Source organism: Electrona antarctica, assembly GCF_951216825.1.
Source record: "Electrona antarctica genome assembly, chromosome: 9".
NCBI classification, from domain to species: domain Eukaryota; kingdom Metazoa; phylum Chordata; class Actinopteri; order Myctophiformes; family Myctophidae; genus Electrona; species Electrona antarctica.
Window position 1 is genome coordinate 29,956,362 of NC_136790.1, and position 19,688 is coordinate 29,976,049.

Genomic DNA, 19,688 nt, shown 5'->3' on the forward strand with positions numbered 1-19,688 from the left:
GTCCGTCCGTCCGTCCGTCCGTGTGTCCGTCCGTCTGTGAACAGCTAATCTCCGGCACCGTTAACCCGGTCGATGCCACATTTTGCACATGCACTCCCTGGATGCCAACGATGAACCTCTGCCCCAAAATTTCCGGAACGGCCTGTTATAGCGCCACCAGGAGGCCACTTTGTGCAAAACAAGCTTTTGGACAGTACACCTACAGATTTTGTCCAAACATCACGCAAATTGGTACACAGTCTCTCTAGAGCCATTCAACGAAACGGGTCTTTCAGATTTCTCAGACTCCATCCTGATTGGCTAAAATTGGCTTCCAAAGTTCCCAGGAGTGCTCAGTTTCAAACAAAATGCTGCAAATCATGAACACATGGTGTGATTTCCGTGAAATTGCGCACGCACATTTCCACTAGGCCGAGGAAGAAATGCCACGTGAACATTTTCAACTCAGCCTCATGGTGGCGCTATAACTGGCCGAAAAGTGTTTTTACCTCCAACTGCACGGATTTGTGGATAACTTTGTATGCACACTCCCTAGAGGCCAAGGAAAAACCTTTGCCTGGAATTTTTCACATCTGCTCTTTATAGCGCCACCAGGAGGCCGACATATATAAAACACATTTTCTAATATTACTCCTTCAGATGTTATCCAAATTTCACGCAAATCGGTACACATGCTCTCCATAGTCATGTGATCAAGACGGGTTTGTTTGATTTCTCAAAACATGATTATATTACTCCTAAACATTTTGCCAAACATCACACACACTATCCTCCTGGTGGAGACCTGTGCCCAGAAGGGCACTTTTTCTAGTTTCTCATGTGTGTGCTTTACAAAATATTGTCTGTCCTGATGACGTTCCTGACAGTGTGCTGGTCCTCTTCTTTGATGCCATTCAGAGATCCCCTTTTGAATGCACACTTTGTCCTACGCACCTGCCACTAACGTATTGAGGTGTGCCTATGCCTTTTTCTAAAAGGTTTGTGCAAATACAATGTGAATAGGGTAATAAGTGTGTGATTTAACTTCAGGTCTTTTTCAATATTATTTTGCTGCTTTGTAAATTGTGTGTCATTGATCCTTGCTTGTAAAATTGCTGCTCTAGGGTCTAATCCTTATGCTTACAATTGATTGATTGATTGTAATATTGCCCATATAGAATCTGATCCTTGTACGGCTCACTGATCTAGGATCCGTTCACTATGAGTGTCTCACCTTATGATTTCCCATCACCTGAGGGACGTACGTCACACAGTATGTCTTCTTACCCTCATTGGGCTCTGCTTTCAGCTGAACACACACACACACACACACACACACACACACACACACACACACACACACACACACACACACACACACACACACACACACACACACACACACACACACACACACACACACACACACACACACACACACACACACACACACACACGTTAGACATCATCTACTGTAGCGTTCATCCTGTAGTAATACCCCTCATCTCTCTCTCTCCTGTCAAATGAGAATATAGCGTACCTCCTCCCTCCTGCCATCAGGGTCCTCCAGGTATACAGTCACAATACCCTGTCCTGCACTGAAGGTGTCCACTGTGAACACAGCAGGACGCAGAACACGGTTCCCTACTGGCTCAATACCTGGACAGACAGACAGACAGACAGACAGACAGACAAGACAGACAGACAGACAGACAGACAGACAGACAGACAGACAGACAGACAGACAGACAGACAGACAGACAGACAGACAGACAGACAGACAGACAGACAGACAGACAGACAGACAGACAGACAGACAGACAGACAGACAGACAGACAGACAGACAGACGGACGTTGAGGCATTTTGACTCAGTTCCACAGATGCATATTGTGTTGTAAGGCATTGTGAGCTTGTAGATCGGCTATTTTCACAATTTTTGCCTATTTGTATTATATTATTTGACAATTTGGCAAATGTTTGACTAGTTTTTATAGTAGTTGGTTGCTTACTTTTGATGCAGTAATGGTCTATTTTCTTTTCTTTAAGGTCTGAAAAAGTCCTTCACTAAGCACTGCTACTAATAGTTAGCTAATAGCTAATAGTAGTAATATACATGGCTGATGAGACACTAGTATTTATCTGGGCAGAAATAAAACAAAAACAGTGTAAAAGGCTTCTGTGTTTTAACCAACTCCCTCCACACACTGTTACGGAATCCCTGTGGGACTATCTGCCTGCAGTCTGCCGGTGCAGATCCTTGTTGACAGTAATATAAATATATCAATTCAACAAAAGTGTTGATCAAATACCATTTTCTCATTAAAACAAATTATCACCCGATATTCATCATCGCCTTTCTTATCCAACATGGCCTGCAGCTCAGACTGACGAATGTCCAGGTGATAATCTCACTTAGTTGATTGGACGATCGTTTTGTTGTATTATTTCGGTTGCCAACTCATTTGTTTGCTTTTTATGATTCCTTTGTATTGTTGTTGTTAAATGAACCTGCACAACCCAAAAATTATGATGTTTTTTCAAATGTGTTGTTTTTAAATGTGCAAATAAAAAATAAATGGATGATAACCTGCATCATCATCATACAGAATTAATAGGTTTATTAATTAATTCATATTCAGACTTGTTTGTGTGTCTGTCATGACTCATGACTCCTGACATTTTTGTGCCTCTGTGTGTGCCTGTGCGTGTGTGTGTGTGTGTGTGCGCTGGATGCATCCTGTGGTGTGTGTGTCAGGTCCTGTAGTTAGTTCAGTCTATTGTTTAAATTCCTGCAACTCATTTCCTCAGTTTGTTTTTCAGTTAGACTGTTTCCATTGACCAACATCATTTCACACATATTCACATTGTGAACCTGTCCATTATCAATGGAAAACTTGTCTATGAACATACAGTAAATAGAAAACATGTCCATTAACGTTAATGGAAAACATGTACATTGAAATCAATAGACAACCTGTAAATTAACAACTGTCCATTCAGTTTTGTAGAGTTAAGGTTCATTGTGGTCTTCGGATTAAATCAAACCGAGCTGTATCGTTTTTGATTGTACATACTGATGGAGTTGTCACACCAGTGCGACTTCTTCCCAGAACATCTTTGACATCAGTAACACCGTGTTTGCCATTACTTCCATTCAAGCAGAGCTGTCGCAGAGCATGTCCTCTTTTAATATGCTCCCATATTAACCATGTTTTTTTATTAAAATAGGAAAGTAGCACTTTGCTTAGGCTCATTGTGTGCGTGTGTATGTGTGTGTGTGTGTGTGTGTGTGTGTGTGTGTGTGTGTGTGTGTGTGTGTGTGTTACCTGGTCCGTATGCACGGGCTTTCTTGGGGTTGAGTTTGGGTTTGAGAGGAGCTCCAGGTTTCAATTTGGCTTTAGGGAACTGTGACAGGTAGGTCATCACAGACTGTTCATCTACACTGGGGTCTATTATCTCCTCTGGTGCTATCACCTGCACACACGCACACACACATGCACACACACGCGCACACACGCAGAGAGAGAGAGAGAGATGGAGAGGGATAGATATTAAAATAGGCATTAGGTAGACCGCAAGAAAAAAGAAAAGAAGAGAGAAACACATATTGGTTTCATTAGAGAATACCCGGACAGATGGACTACTTTAGACAGACATACAGACAAAATTACATGACATTACTGTCAAACCAAACCTGTTAGACTAGATTTTGTCCTCATTCAGCTACTGTAAATGGCTTGCTAATTGTTAAAGTATGTTTTAATCCAATGTTTGTACAGGTGTGATTCAAGCGTATTAAGGGTGTGCATGCGTGTGTGCGTGTGTGTGTGTGTGTGTGTGTAGCAAACACCTCTTAGACAAACAAATGGTTCAGTTGAGGACACACAGAGAACATATGGAAATTGACATCTAGATTAAGGAAAAGAAGAGAAGCACAGAGAGAATTCTAACCTGCGGTATTCCTAGCCAGGTGTCTGCCAGCTGCATGGCTTCACTGGCATTGTTGGATGGTTTCACCGTGTCCCACGTCTCCCAGTCTGGACAGAGACCTACACACACACACACACACACACAGTGAATAGAGAATACAGCTCCTTGGATGTATTGGTCTCATCTTTTCCTGGTATGGTATGATATGTGAGCTCAGACAGAGATTAAAACAGTTGTGCAAATCAAAACATTAACCAACACGGTTTAGATCAATGCAGCGCACGCACGTGTGCACGCACGCGCACACGCACACGCACACACACACACACACACACACACACACACACACACACACACACACACACACACACACACACACACACACACACACACCTACCAGGTGCACAGCTGTCCACCAGTGCTCCCAGTGCCTTCCCGTCTCTCCAGTCCCTGCTGAAGTTTGTGATTGGGAGATCTGGGACTTTGTTTTGGATCCAGCCCAGAAGACGCTGCTTGGGTGTCTTATTCTCTGCCTGAACACAAACATCTTCATTATCATCTTAAAACGATTATTAACGATTATTATTCTCTGACACTGTGTGCTGACAGTGCTCTACATGTGTGTGTGCACTGTGCACTACTCGCAGTCTCGCACACGTGGTTATGCAGTGTGTGTGTGTGTGTGTGTGTGTGTGTGTACCTCATCCCCCTCTTCCTCCCAGACGGGCATGGAAATAGAGTAGTGTAGAATCAGGGTCCAGATCATACCTAGGATCAGCTTCAGGTTACCATCCACTATTGCCTTGGAGTCTACGGAGAGACGGAGAGGTCAGTCAGACAGACATTATGTACAGTAGGCTATCGTGTGTAGCAATAAACAAACTCTGGCCCCAGGTTACCCCAGCAGTCTGGTGACCAGCCCCAGCAGCCAAGGCCAAAAGTAATGTCAAGTTTAATTTACAGAACTACAATAAGCTCTGTGCTCATAATTGGGGGGAAATTGGGCACAATTTTAATTATTGTAAAAGGTATTGTAGATATACTAGTTGTACTATTGTAGAGTAGTATCATTGTAAATGTATTCTAGAGATGCATTTGTAGTATGGTAGAGCTGTCTGTGATGTTCTTTCATTATTGGAACAGGTATTTTAGAAGTATTTGTAATATTTTGCAGGGTACTTTGGCAGGGTGTTTTCAGCCGTGTAACCCCAATACAATGCTGTGAGGTAACGTACCCTGTCTGTCAACTCACTGTACCAGCAGGTACCTAACACAGTACACTACAGTACTACACACACAGATTACATGCATGCGCGATCTGCACACACAAAAAAAAGTGTGCGCGCATGACACACACACACGGTAACCTTGGCTAATCTTTTACTGTAGCTGACTGAAGCAGACAAAACATTCCACACATTCTTAATTTTTCTCTCCTTCTTTCATCTCTCTTCCTCCCTACAATAGAAAAAATCACACCCGTGTGAACTGAGTGGTGTAAGGTCTTATATAGCCTGATCAGCTCTGATCTGACGTAATGTCTGACGTAATGAAATCACACCCGGGTGAACTGGGTGACCGTAGCAACCATGCTCATTTTTCATGCACAGACAGACAGACAGACAGACAAACAAAGCCAGTTGTAGGAGTGGTTTACACCACTCAAAAAAATCCTTGACTCTGTCCTACTACAGTATGTGCATGCCTATATGTTTCTGCCTCACATTGAGTGCCGGCCATTCCAGCAAGGCATTGTGGGACATGCAGTCATGTAGAAACGTTATGAGCATAAGGGGTTGCATTTTCTGAGTTTTCCATCTCCATTTGACTTTCATTCTTCCTCATTCTCTTCTTTCTTTCATCTGATCATCATCATCAATCTCTGTGACACGTCCACTCACAAGCATACCGACTTTGCTGCCACACCTGCACCTTCCCCTGAGCAGCTTTGTGTGTGTGCACAAATGAGCATGTGTCATTACGTGTGTGTGTGTGTGTGTGTGTGTGTGTGTGTGTGTGTGTCAGAATGAAGGTCATTGAGTGGTTCTATTGTTACAAGTGGTTCAATGACAGGATGTTTATACAAGTACATGGACACAATGTATTCATTCAGGTATAACGGTACATTTCCCTGTATCCCTGAGCTTATGCAGTGTGTGTGTGTGTGTGTGTGTGTGTGTGTGTGTGTGTGTGTGTGTGTGTGTGTGTGTGTGCGCGCGCGTGCTTGCAAAATGTTAGTTAAGGTCAGAGCTAGCGATAGCCAAAACACTGACTTGTTTTGAACTCATGATGACCTTGTTCTCTGTAGACATGCTGTTCTGTTCACACCCTCTACGTGTGTGTGTGCGTGTGTCCTGATCAGCTTAGACTACTGACCTGATACTGTGTGTGTGTGTGTGTGTGTGTGTGTGTGTGTGTGTGTGTGTGTGTGTGTGTGTGTGTGTGTGTGTGTCTTGCGGGGATATTTGTTAGTAATAAGGCTTGTTATTCACACAGATAAAGACGTGGTCTAAAAGCCTGCAGTATGTGGACTGGTGGAGAGAACTGCACATTCAAATGATGACAGCATGATGGAGAGAGGAGAAGATAAAATATGGAGAGGAGCGAGAGCCGAGTAAAAACAGACTTCAGATGACAACAGACAGAAAGAAAGAAAAGACAGAAAGACAGAAAGAAAGACCTACCTTGGTCTACCTTGTGGTCTCTTTCCAGCTAGAACGGCGTGGACAATGTCCATGCATTTCCAGCGTGGAAAATGCCCAGAAGCATCCATATTAGATGCCCAAACCACTTCAACTGGCTGGCTCCTTTAGGTATGTGAAGGACCAGTGACTGTTCTTTCGGTCATGACCATACCAGAGAGCAGGGTCAAATATTGACCGGCAGATTGAGAGCTTTGCCTTCTGGCTCAAAAAATGAAGAGAATCTGGATAATCTATGTAATCTGAGCTATTCGGCAAGATTTGTTAGTACACCAGCATTGTTGTTCTACAGCACCCCTACAACACAGGAGAAGTGTTTTAAAAGTTCGCTATCGCCAATGATTGATGAGCAAGTTGCACGCACATGGACGAACATGCATATGGTCAGCATCACATTCAGAGTGGTGATAGACAGTCAGGATATGTTGTGGTCAGCAGGGACGACGAGTAGACAGGCATGTAGTGAGAGTAACGCCTAACTCATACTTTGTCCTATAATGAATAGCTAATGAAATAAAACTAAAAAGGTAGAGTCAGTGTCTTGTGCTGGCAGCAGCAGATATGAATGTGGGTGGTCGTAAGGGCCCAACCTGGTATTCACATAAAACAGCATTTTAACCCCTGACACACACACGCGCACGCACACACGCACACACGCATCTGGCCTTTGAGTCACCAATTATATCCATCTGGTTGATTGATTGCCCTGACATGGGGCCAATAGGAGACACCCTAGAGATCCTAAACCCTCCTTCTGGGCGTGCTCCGACAAAGTCCAAGGAGAAAGGAACAGATTCCACACCCATGTGTGTTTAACCCCCCCCCCCCCCCCCCCAGCCCGCCAACAAAGACCCCAAAAGGTGGAACGAGGGTAGATTACGTTGAGAGATCAAGTATTTTCTTTCTCTCCCTTTATTTTTTTGTATTTCTGGGTAATGTCACTGTTGTTAGCTTTCTCTTGTGCACTCCCTCTCCCTCTCTCAAAATTCTGTTATTATTGTAGAATATTCTGTTGTACAAGTAGTTTGAAAGGTCAAGGTTCAGATTTCATATATCGACCCCTGTGCTGGCTGTGTGTGTGTGTGTGTGTGTGTGTGTGTGTGTGTGTGTGTGTGTCTCGTCTATTGGATTACGGCAAGTACCTGCTCATTTGTTGACCAGTTACCATGGAGACGGCAACAATAACAAGCAAAACATTGATACTACTGGAGAGGGAGGGGGGGGCGAGAGAGAGAAATTGAAAGTAGTCAGAGTTCACACAAAGCACCGATACTACCATGAGACTCATGAAGAGAAACGCAGAGAGAGAGAGAGTGTGTGTGTGTGTGTGTGTGTGTGTGTGTGTGTGTGTGTGTGTGTGTGTGTGAATGAGTGAGTGAGAGGTAGATCAGGTTAGAAGACAATGGTCTTCTTATCAGTGTGACACACCCTGTCCCACCAACACACTACACAACAAACCGCACAACAGCTGCAGTATAACACTGTAGCATTACGCCTACAGTACACACACATGCTACACAATTAAATATAAAAAAGTCCACACACACACACACACACACACACACACACACACACACACACACACACACACACACACACACACACACACACACACACACACACACACACACACACACACACACACACACACACACACACACACACACACACACACACACACACACACACACACACACACACACAGCGAGAGAGAGAGAGTTTCGGAAGAGAAAAAACAACAGGTTGCTGTTTGTATAAACAGTTGGAGCCAGAGGGCAGAAATGCTGACATACACACTCACTGACATACTTCTCACACATACTTCTCATTTTGCAACATATCCTTTTCTGAATCACCTTTATAAACATCTCATCACGGGCATCTGGGTGTTGCAGTGTTAACGTCACTGGGGTTTCGCCAGTGTATCTGGCTTTGCCGGACACTCCAACAAACTCATTTGGCCATGTTTGGAGGTGGGAAGCCGGGCAGGGAGGGAGGACACTGGGACTGGGAATAAGCATAACTAAATTACGTTTAAAAGTAATAATGATAAACTACTGTAAATTAAAAAACTAAAAACTAGCAAAGTGTGGGTTGCCTGCAGTCATTCGAATTAGAGTTCCATTAGAATGGAATATAATAATAAATCTGACTGACACATCTTGAACACATGACTCCAGAGATAATGTGTACTGATGTGCGTGAGACTGAATGTATAGCAGAGTAGTAGCAAAACCTGTGTTTTGAAGAAAAGAAAAGAAAAATGTTTCTCTGGCAAAAATGGCCGGGCGCCATGATCCAAGAAATCTGGGGGCTATACAGTTCATTTCATGACATAATGTGTTCAAGAGTTAGAAGCCAAAACGACGACGTGAAGCGGCCTGTTATACCACCAACCGTGAGGCCGATTTGAAACATTTGCTTGTTCTTTCTTGGCCTACTGGGAGTGTTTCACGCCCATCAGCCCAACAGTGCTGGAGTTCAGCTGTTCACAGACGGACACACGGACAGGATATACAGTAATCTCCAATACATGAATGCATGAATGGTAAATCTATTAGCATGAACGTGGGTGTGGGTCACTGAATGGGTATTATTTGCCAATAGGGCAAGACATTTGTGGGGGAAAATAACCGAAATGGCGGCCATCTGGGAATCTTAATTTTCCCGGTTCGGCCCTCGGCTTTGAACGAGTGTGTGTTCGCTGAAGAGAGGAAGAAGCTGAAAAAGTCAACAGGATGCAGATCGGTGCCCTTACACACACAGTATTAATGTTGTCACCACATGGTGTGTGTGTGTGTGTGTCAAGAAAGACCGACTAGGATTCCTAAAGTGTGACATCACCCGCCCGCACGCCCACACGCACGCCCACACGCACGCACGCACGCACACACCCCAATATCATCATTGTGCTGAGCTCATTGTGCTTCCCACACCCTGGGTCACACTGTGTCATACAGCAGCATTATTCAATTCAATTCCATCAGAAATGGCTTGGATTATAAGTAACGTATTTATTACCATTATTAGTACTCATAATAACAACCAAATTGGTCGTTAAGCCAATGAATAATTACACATTTTTTAAACAATTTGTTACACTACTTTTTTGTTAATGTAAAAAGTGTTTCTGTATTCGGTGGAATATATGCATACAACACACTAAACCTATACCCCCCCCAAAAAAAAACACAATTGCAAGCACACGTGCAGATACACATTCAAATTCACATCTGGCATGACGTTAACCACTGAGACATGAAAGTGTGTGTGTGTGTGTGTGTGTGTGTGTGGCTGCACACACACACGCACACACACACACACACACACACACACACGCACGCACACACACACACACTTGGCCTTACATGACCTCACCCTTCTGATTCCCAGGCAATGATGTCATCACACAGCCAACCATGAAGAGAGGACCACTGCAGTGGTGTGTGTGTGTGCGTGCGTGCGCGCACGTGCGTGGGTGTGTGTGTACGTGCACGCACCGTATGTGTGGGAGGTGGAGAAGACAAGAATTTGGGCTGTAGGGGGTAAACCACCATCATTATCAATCACACACACTTGTGTGTTAAATTACATATTTGTGAGGTGATGCGAGTCCATGATGACAGGAAAGATGCTGTGTGTGTGTGTGTGTGTGTGTGTGTGTGTGTGTGTGTGTGTGTGTGTGTGTGTGTGTGTGTGTGTGTGTGTGTGTGTGCATGTGTGTGTGTGTGTGTGTGCGCGTGCGTGTGTGTGTGGCTTGCAGATGGGGAGGTGAAGAGAGTGAACAGATGAAAGGACAGACTAGAAAACAGACAGACAGCCTAGATAAAGACACACAGTCAGTTTAGGAGACAGGTGGACAGACCAGGAGAAAGACAGAAATTACAAGGCAGACTAGGATACTAATTGGTGATGAATTCAACCAATTTATAGCCAAGATTTCGCTGGAATATGAAAAAATGGAATCGGACTAATACAGTGAATGCGATTTTGTAGTTTTTATTAATACATTATTATGCAAAAAGTGAGATTTCTGAGGAAAAGAAATGTGAAAATCAAGTTCGGTGGAACTGGGTATGGCCTTTTTGGGGAGTTACATCATGATCCAAGGAATCGAGGGGAACGGTTCAAGAGTTATATGCCATAAAGCGTTCTGTTATGAGGCCGATTTGAATTATTTTGAAGAATATTCATGTCTGCTCCATAGATGTGATGTCACAGCTCCAGCACGAGATTACGCATTACGTTAAAGACATAAAAACATGGAATACAAATACAAAAACATCCGTTACATTTGTCCCTTCCAGGCTTCCACTCTAAAACATTTCCATGACAACAGGGGCAACTGAGACAGATGACATAAGAATGACCTTAAACCAACAAACACACTAGAGATACACTGTGTGTGTGTGTGTGTGTGTGTGTGTGTGTGTGTGTGCGCGTGTCTCTCAAGTTACATCAAACAAACAGAACCTCTGTAACTACTACTACACACACACACACACACACACACACACACACACACACACACACACACACACACACACACACACACACACACACACACACACACACACACACACACACACACACACACACACACACACACACACACACACACACAGACACAGGAGAAAGCAGAGAAAAAAAGAGAAGACAAAAGGAGAGAGAGAGAGGAGAGTGCGCGTGCACACGCTTGTGCATGTAAACAATGTTTGAGTCAGTAGAAATGGTTAACGTTTAATTGGCTGACACAAGGTGTCCAGACAGGAGAGGAAATCAATTGGTCCTGACAGACAGACAGACAGACAGACAGACAGACAGACAGACAGACAGAGTGAAGACAAGTAACCTCCGACTCAGCACAGGAAGAAGCACATTCCACTTGTCGTCCTGGCAACCTGAGTAAACAGTTGGTCTAGAAGTGAGTTAGCCAATCAAAATCATCAAAACTTCCAACATTTATTATTTAAGAAAGACACACTTCAATTATTGAAGTGTTCAAGTGTTATTTTAACCTTTGTATTTATTTATTTATTTGTATGTATTTATTTATTTGTTTGTTTATTTATTTATACTATTACTGTAATTGTTTTGTATTCTGTTGTTTTATCTTGGTTTATTTTTACATGTCAGGGACAATGGATGAAAATTATATCCATTATTACATTTGGGAGAATTCCACGTCCACATATTGGTGCCCATGGAGTGCACAACTTTGCCCGCCAGTTCACGTGGCCAAGAACAGGAGGACATGCAGAGTATCAGTAGCAGTGCCGTTCACGCCTCTGCTTCGTCGCCATGATGATACAGTACATCAATGTCTTGAGCTCTGCGTCTTCAACCCAGCGTTGTGGGGTCTGTGACTACTGGTCAATCACAACGCGGCTTTCCAACACCCAGCTTTTGCAGTTCCCTCACTCAGTGTTGAAAGTGTACAGCCCTTTTCTATATCGCATCGAATAAGGGAAAGGTAGCCAGCAGCGGACACACAACATTCACAGAGAAAAACAACAACAACAACACTGCCCACTGTGCCCAGCATGGAAAAGTGTATTGGGCCAGTGGCCAAAGACACTTTGCTGTCTGCCTTTGTTCCAAACGTAACGCTTTGTGTGTGTGTCTGCACTCTGACACACGATATTCACTGCGACACTAGCATCGACACAGGTCAAAAACAGGCGGTGGATCCAATTGGTTCACCGACCTTCCCACTCCGTATTCTAGTATATATTTATACTACTGTACTATACTATACTATACTATGTACAATGCTGTACTGTTCAAAATATACTGACCATCTCAAATAAACAAATGCAATGAAAAAAATGAAAAACACTAGCCTACTGGTGTATACAGGTAAAATAGTGTGACTGTGAGTTTGTACATGTCAGGAAATTGAAAGAGCAGGTGTTTATCTACCCACTGACCAATAGAATGACTGCTTACACAGAGACACAGTCGCATGGCAACCATGTGACGTGTGTGGATGTGTGTGTGTGTGTGTGTGTGTGTGTGTGTGTGTGTGAGACACACACACACACACACACACACACATCCATATTTTGCTGACTTTCTTTGCAAGTTTGTGAAGGGTACAATATAGGGTACAATATAGGGTACAATATATTTCCCTAAATTAGAGTAAGATCCCCAAAGTTAAAATTGCTAAATAAAAGATTCCTGTCAGCTACTGGTATCTAAATAGTAAAACCAAACCCTGTATTTTTCCACTTCCATTTTAATTATTCTGATTACACCATTAGCATTATCAGATTATGTTTCATAACAAGGCAGGACAAAGACACACAAACAGGGAGATGAGCAAAGCATTAGAATAAATCCAGCAAAGAGCCCAGCCCAGTCAGTGAGCAAGCATACACACACAAACAAACCATATACCATATAAACACACCCACAAAGGCAAACACGTGTGTGTGTGTGTGTGTGTGTGCACGCACGCACGCACGCACGCACGCACGCACGCACGCACGCACGCACGCACGCACGCACGCACACACCCAAATCCCACATCCTAGGTGTGTTCATTCAGTCAAACTCACTGACCCATCCAGCAGGTTTCACAATGTGACAATACTACAATCACAGTCAACAGTTACAACATCCTTAAAAAGCCGTCGCAATTAGCTTGTAGTACATCTTCCATTTTCAAAACAACTTGTTTTTATTTTTTAAACAAATTTGTAATATTCTCGAAACATACAAATCTTGTATCTTGGGTCTATCTTGGGTCCCTGGCACCGGCACCAACTATTTTGAGTGTCCGTGACCAAATACATTGGAGGACCGTCCTGGACATGGAGAGGTTTGAGAACCACTGCTCTATGCTATGGGGCATGACTCAGTGGACGGACCCACCCACCATCCGCCAACCCCTCAGAAATGTGCAGAAGCATAAATGGGGCTTAAGCAGTACAAGGGTCAGTCAGCAGTGCACCATGGAGACCAGTGCCTGGCTGCAGTGGCTGGGGGCTCAGCCAGTGCACACAGACAGACCCATCGTTGCTGTGGGGCAGAAACCTTGCATGTCCAAAACCATACAAACCCAAAAAAAAGGAAAAAGGATCATAGTTCAGTTTAGTCAGAATCTATTGTTAATACATTTAAATTACAGTTAAATATCTTCTTGTTGTAAGGGGCAGTGCTGTCACCTCTCAGCTAGACGGTCCTGGGTTTGATTCCCGCCGGGGACGCTGTGGGCATGTTCTCTCCTCCACGTCATCAGTGCCCATACCCTAGGTGGGGTTGGCGAAAGGACCTTCTGTGAGGAGTTTGCATGTTCTCCCCGTGTCCCCCGGGTACCCTCACAAAAAACATGCAGTAATACTGGTCTCTATACTCCCCTCTGTTCGGTAATAAGAAGCGGCCTGCTCTCTCCTCATGCATTGAAGGAAGCATGAGCCCAGTTCGGGGTTCTCCTCAGGTTGGCAGAGGGACAGTAGCAGCCAGGATTACAGCTTAGGGCAATTGGCACCGGGTGAAAAATGGGTTGCAAAATCGTGGGATAATAATTTAGAAAAAATAAAAGAAGTCTGTGTTAAATTGGCTTAAGGAAGGACTTTGAACAGGCGGACCACATTGTCACACTCATGTCACTATGACTAAGCCATAAGCATAAAGTAGAAGGAGTTCCCAATGCAGCTATGCTATATTGAGTGTTGTTGTCTAACCTCAATCTGTCGATGTCATGGCATCAGGTACGAATAAATCAGTCAGCTCCATTTGTGGCCACAAAGTATATACTGATTACATCAGCTATCTGCATATAAGGGCATAAACTAAAGGGTCAATCACTGACAGATATGAGATTGCCATATACTGTATGGGCATATTGCTAGTTTACAAAAGTTATAGACAACTCACTTTAAACTTTTGGGCACGTCGCATCGTTACATGTTGTGAGCTTGTAGATTGTCTATTTTTGCACGACACTGTCATAATTATTAAATATGGAGATGCAAGGTTTCTGCCGGACAGCGACGAAATGCACTGTGTGAGAGCGAGGACCCTGGTTGTCCAGGAAACCCCATTCTAATCTTTTCCAATGTAACACTGTAATGTAACACTGTAATGTAACACTGTAATGTAACACTGCATGCATCAAAGACGATACATTAGTGCAGATGACACGTACACCTCATCGACAAGTTCTGCTATTTTTGACATTTTTTTTTTAATTTACACGTGTTCGGGATTGTGGTGAAAACCGGTACAATTTCTTATTAAATGTTGAAGATGGGACATTTTAGTGTTTTAGAGATATTTGTCGGGACTCAGGACACTCTTAAAACGAGACAATCCCGGCCAAATCGGGATGTCTGATCACCGTAGGTTTGATGTGCTGTGATTTGTGCCGTTCGTGGTAGTTTGGTGTGTTGTTGTCATTTGGTGGGTGCTGTGGTTTGGTGTGTTGTTGTGGTTTTGCATGTTGTTTGGTTGGTTCATGAAGTATGGTATTGTGTGGAGGAGGTAGTGCATGTTGTTTGGTTGGACTGGTGAAGTATGGTATGTTGTTGTGTGGTGGAGGAGGTAGTGCATGTTGTTTGGTTGGACTGTTGAAGTATGGTATGTTGTTGTGTGGTGGAGGTAGTGCAGAACGTTGGCAGGGTTCAGCAGTGCTCCTCCTTTGTATAACAGACAAAGAGCAGGGGCCCGGGCAAAGGAGCCTGCATGACAGTTAACAATTAATCAACGCAACAACTCTTAATAGCCTATATATATATATATTAAAGAGATAAGTGTTAATAACTGACATGCTGTTAAGAGCACACACATACGTCATACGCCTGCTATATGCTCTTTCTTCGGTTTCTTGCTTCTCTGCTCCTCCCTCTCTCGTTCTCCATCATGCAGTTGTGATATGTGACAAATCAACACTATCTGGATAGAAACACAACCTCTCCTCTGTTCTCTCTCTCACCCTGTTCTCGCCTCTGAATGACAGACTGGCTGACTAGCTGGCGGACTGATTACTGGCAGACTGCCTGCTGGGCTCACTGACTGACTGGCAAACTGATTGTTGACCAACCATGTACTGTATCTAGTCAACTAGTTAACTCATTCAACAATATTGAGTCCACTGAGTATTTCTGTGTCCACTGAGTATTTCTGTGTGTGTGTGTGTGTGTGTGTGTGTGTGTGCGTACACCTATGTAATTTCCTGTTTGCTGTGGAAAACCAAATGTACAGAGTCCTGACATCACTGAGTGTTCCACTCCCAGCCACACCCACTCTCAGCCCCGCCCACATCAAACTGCCCACAAAATCTATTCATAGGGGTGTGCTTGCGCACACACACACACACACACACACACACACACACACACACACACACACACACACACACACACACACACACACACACACACACACACACACACACACACACACACACACACACACACACACACACACACACACACACACACACACACACACCTTAGAACAGAACTAGGAAACACTCTTAAGATATGAGTTTGAACTCATCAATGTTTGTAATCCTGAAAGTTGCCATGTTTTGTAAAGCCTCCCATATACTACAAGAGTTTTGTCAACATTTTGGAAAGATTTTTAAAACACTTATAAGAGAGGGTCAGACTTTTTGTCTCCACCAGGCCGAAGGCATGGGGAGAGAGTATGTTTTGCACTCCGTCCGTGTGTGTGTCCTTCCGTCCGTCCTTCCGTCCGTCCGTTATCAGCTAATCTCCGGTACCGTTGGCCCGATCCATGCCAAACTTTGCACACACACTCCATGGATGCCAACAACGAACCTCTGCCCCAAATATTCCTCAACGGCCTGTTATAGCGCCACCATGAGGCCGATTTAGGCAAAACACATTTCTGTAGATTACTCGTACACATTTTATCCATACATCACACAATTCGGTATACACTATCGCCATAGTCATGTGATCAACACAGATCTGCACAATTTCCCATCTTCCATCCTGATTGGCTAATATTGGCTTCCAAAGCTCACATGATTGGTCCGTTTCGAACAAAATGCCACAAATCACAAACACAGTGTGCAATTTCCGTGAAATTATACACGCACATTTCCACTAGGCCAAGGACGACATGCCACTCATTATTTTCCAAATCAGCCTCATGGTGGCGCTATAACAGGCCAATTCCTGTTTTTAGCTATAACTTCATCAATCTGTATACAACTTATGTATGCGCACTCCCTAGAGGCCATGGAAAAACATTGTCCCTGCATCCCTCCACATCTGCCGGTTATAGCGCCACCATGAGGCCAATTTCTGCTAAACACATTGCTTATGTTAGTCGCACAGATTTCATCCAAATCTCACGCAAATCGGTACACATGATCTCTGTAGTCATGTGATCAAGACGAGTCTGTTGGATTTATCAGATTCTACACTGATTGGCTAACATTGCCTTCTAAAGTTTTCAGGAGTGGCCCGTTTTGTTCAAAATGCTGCACATGTCCTGCTCATCCAGAATTCTATCCTCAGAGATTTGATGAGTGATCTAGCTCTGCATTTCCTCAACAAAATGAAGAAAATTGTTGCAAAAAACAAACAAACAAAAAAAAACATGTTTATATTACTCCTAAACATTTTGCCAAACATCTCACACACTCCTATCCTCCTGGTGGAGACCTGTGCCCAGAAGGGCACTTTTTCTAGTTAAAAGTATTTTCGAAATCTGGTGAAAGTCTTCTAGTGTATGAGAGGCATACAATTAGACTAGAATGTAGTCTTTTAAATATCTTTCCAAAAATGTGTCAAAACTCTAGTGGTTAGGGTTACTAGCTTACTATAATACACCACTGGCACAATAGCACCTGTGCTTTCAATCCATTTCCCAAGAATCTGGTACCCCTTCCAAACAGCACAAGAACTCCCAATCCACACAACTCCATCCGTAGAATACACAGAATTAGCCAGGAGGTTGCAGATAGAACCCCTTTTCCCTGAGTCACCTCTGGGTCGACATTATAAATGGCCCGGTTGGGCCTGGGCCGTGGCTCAGCGGTCCGGGCACCTTGGCTGGTAATCCAGTCTGGCAGTGTGCTGCGGGTTCGACTCCCGATCCCGACGGCCTTTGCTGCGTGTCACCCCCCCATCTCTCCCCATTTACTGTCAGCCTACTGTCTATCCCTTCATAAAAAATATAAAATAAAGCCACAAAAAAAAACATTAAAAAAAATAAATGGCTCGGTTGCCCGGATGGACCTTTCAGAGCGTCCGGCACGGTCCGGGCCAGTAGATGTTGCCATGCAAAAAAAAAAAGGGGAAAAAACCGGAATTTAGGATAATTAAAGCTGGACTGTTGCCTGAGTCCAGCGCATTCTGCCAACTTCCAGTCCAGGACTCACTCTTCGCCTAGCACTTCGCCAATAGAAGTCTATGTAGAAGAGCCGCCATTGGACTGGCCCCATGAAGTGAACAGAGTTGTCGTAACTGTCATATTTCAATGGCTCTGGGTGGGGCCAGTGGCCAATTTCCCTTAATGTCTACCCATGCACTTCCTTTCAGTCTGGTGCAATTCCAGACTCCTAATAAGGATTGATTGCCAGACATCCCCAACCATCACCCTAAACCTTGACGCGTAACCATCTCTAACCTAAACCTAAATATAACCTTTTGATTGGTGGAGCTTGGTGGGAAGTGGGAACAGTATACACAGGCTGGGAATAAGTGCTGCATTTGAGGCTCAACTCGTCCCTAAGCCCTATTCAGAAACGTTCAAAGGTCTGAAAATGTTTTGAATCTATTTCAGATTTAACACATAATGACATTAAGGCCAAATGGCATGCAGGTTGAAAGTAGTTTAAGGCTGATCTCCTCAGACCACTTGAGGGTCTAGCAGTCAAACTACCTGCTAAAATCAAACATTAGTGGGTGAGTGGGTGCCATTTGAAAAGCTCAATAACATAAAATTCAAAATAAAGTGTAGTAAAGCTGTTCTGCACAATCACAGCTTTTCCATGTGAATTCCTGGACATGTATTCATGTAAATATTGACAAGTATTACTCTGTTTAGACAGGACGGAGCACACACGCACACACACACCCACACCTGCAGTGGTCTTCTCATCATTTTCCAGAACATCGTCTTCCTATCTCTCCTCTTTGATCCAAAACAACAGGAAGGAAGGATGGGTTCAGAGTTCAGACCTAGCCCCTCCCACTGAACCTGTCAGACACTTCCTGCGTAGTCAACAGGAATGATGGGATCATGAGTCGTGTGTGTGTGTGTGTGTGTGTGTGTGCGTGCGTGCGTGCGCGTGCGTGCGTGCGTGCACTCATTCTGGATAGGAGAGGTAAAGGGTCAAAATGCATTGGGACGAACGAAGGTTCAATCCCCACAACAACCAATCAGAATGGTCCTCTCCTCATTCACCAAACCTCTCACATTTCTACTAGTGTGTTGTTGTTCCTAGTAGAAACAAGTTTCGTGAATGAGTCGCAATGAGTCCTTCAGCAAGGTATGCTAATGCAATGCAAAGTCTCTAAGGATAATCGTGTAATGACACTGCTAAATCATCTAACACAAAATCAATACAGCCACATTTAACTACAATTACAACAAAGTATCTAAAAATGTTGACTGTCTGTCACTCACTTCATCTGCTTTGTCTGCTTTTTGAGCCCAGCAGAGACTCCCAGAAAACTGCAGATATGCTGCATACAACTCTGTTCTAATTGTATCATCTTAATTTTATTTGAACAAATTCTACTTTTTAAGTGTACTCAAATGTCCTTTTATAATGTCTTAATGCTCTGTGTACAACGCTTAAATGTTTTGTGTAAAGCACTCTGAATCGCCTCATATTTTAGATGTGCTATAGCCTATGCAAATAAACTAGCCTTTCCTTAATAACAACCTGTAATAAATCAAACATCTTGAATGAAAAATAATAATTTATTTAAAAAAGAAATCCATACTATTGGCAGGAAGACAAGATTCCTGACTTTGATGCACACACACAGGCGCACACACACGCACACACACACAGGCGCACGCACAGACACACACACACCTGCGGTTGCCCACCAGCCAAAGTTGAAACATCTGAGAGATG

The 19,688-nt window shown here is 43.7% G+C and overlaps 1 protein-coding gene across 3 annotated transcripts in view; it reads right to left on the reverse strand.

Annotated features, from left to right (window-relative positions):
• Nucleotides 1-19,688, reverse strand: part of flnba (filamin B a) — a 62,865-nt gene that overhangs the window by 41,508 nt on the left and 1,669 nt on the right. For all 3 annotated transcript variants that reach the window (XR_013790727.1, XM_079509168.1, XM_079509167.1), the window contains exons 2-7: nt 4,612-4,721; nt 4,309-4,444; nt 3,933-4,030; nt 3,308-3,455; nt 1,520-1,638; nt 1,214-1,288 (exon numbers count right to left, since the gene is read on the reverse strand). Coding sequence is in view for 2 of the 3 variants with exons in the window: in XM_079509168.1 (XP_079365294.1) it covers nt 1,214-1,288; nt 1,520-1,638; nt 3,308-3,455; nt 3,933-4,030; nt 4,309-4,444; nt 4,612-4,721 (686 nt within the window). In the remaining variant the exon portion in view is untranslated. The remainder of the gene's footprint in view (nt 1-1,213; nt 1,289-1,519; nt 1,639-3,307; nt 3,456-3,932; nt 4,031-4,308; nt 4,445-4,611; nt 4,722-19,688) is intronic.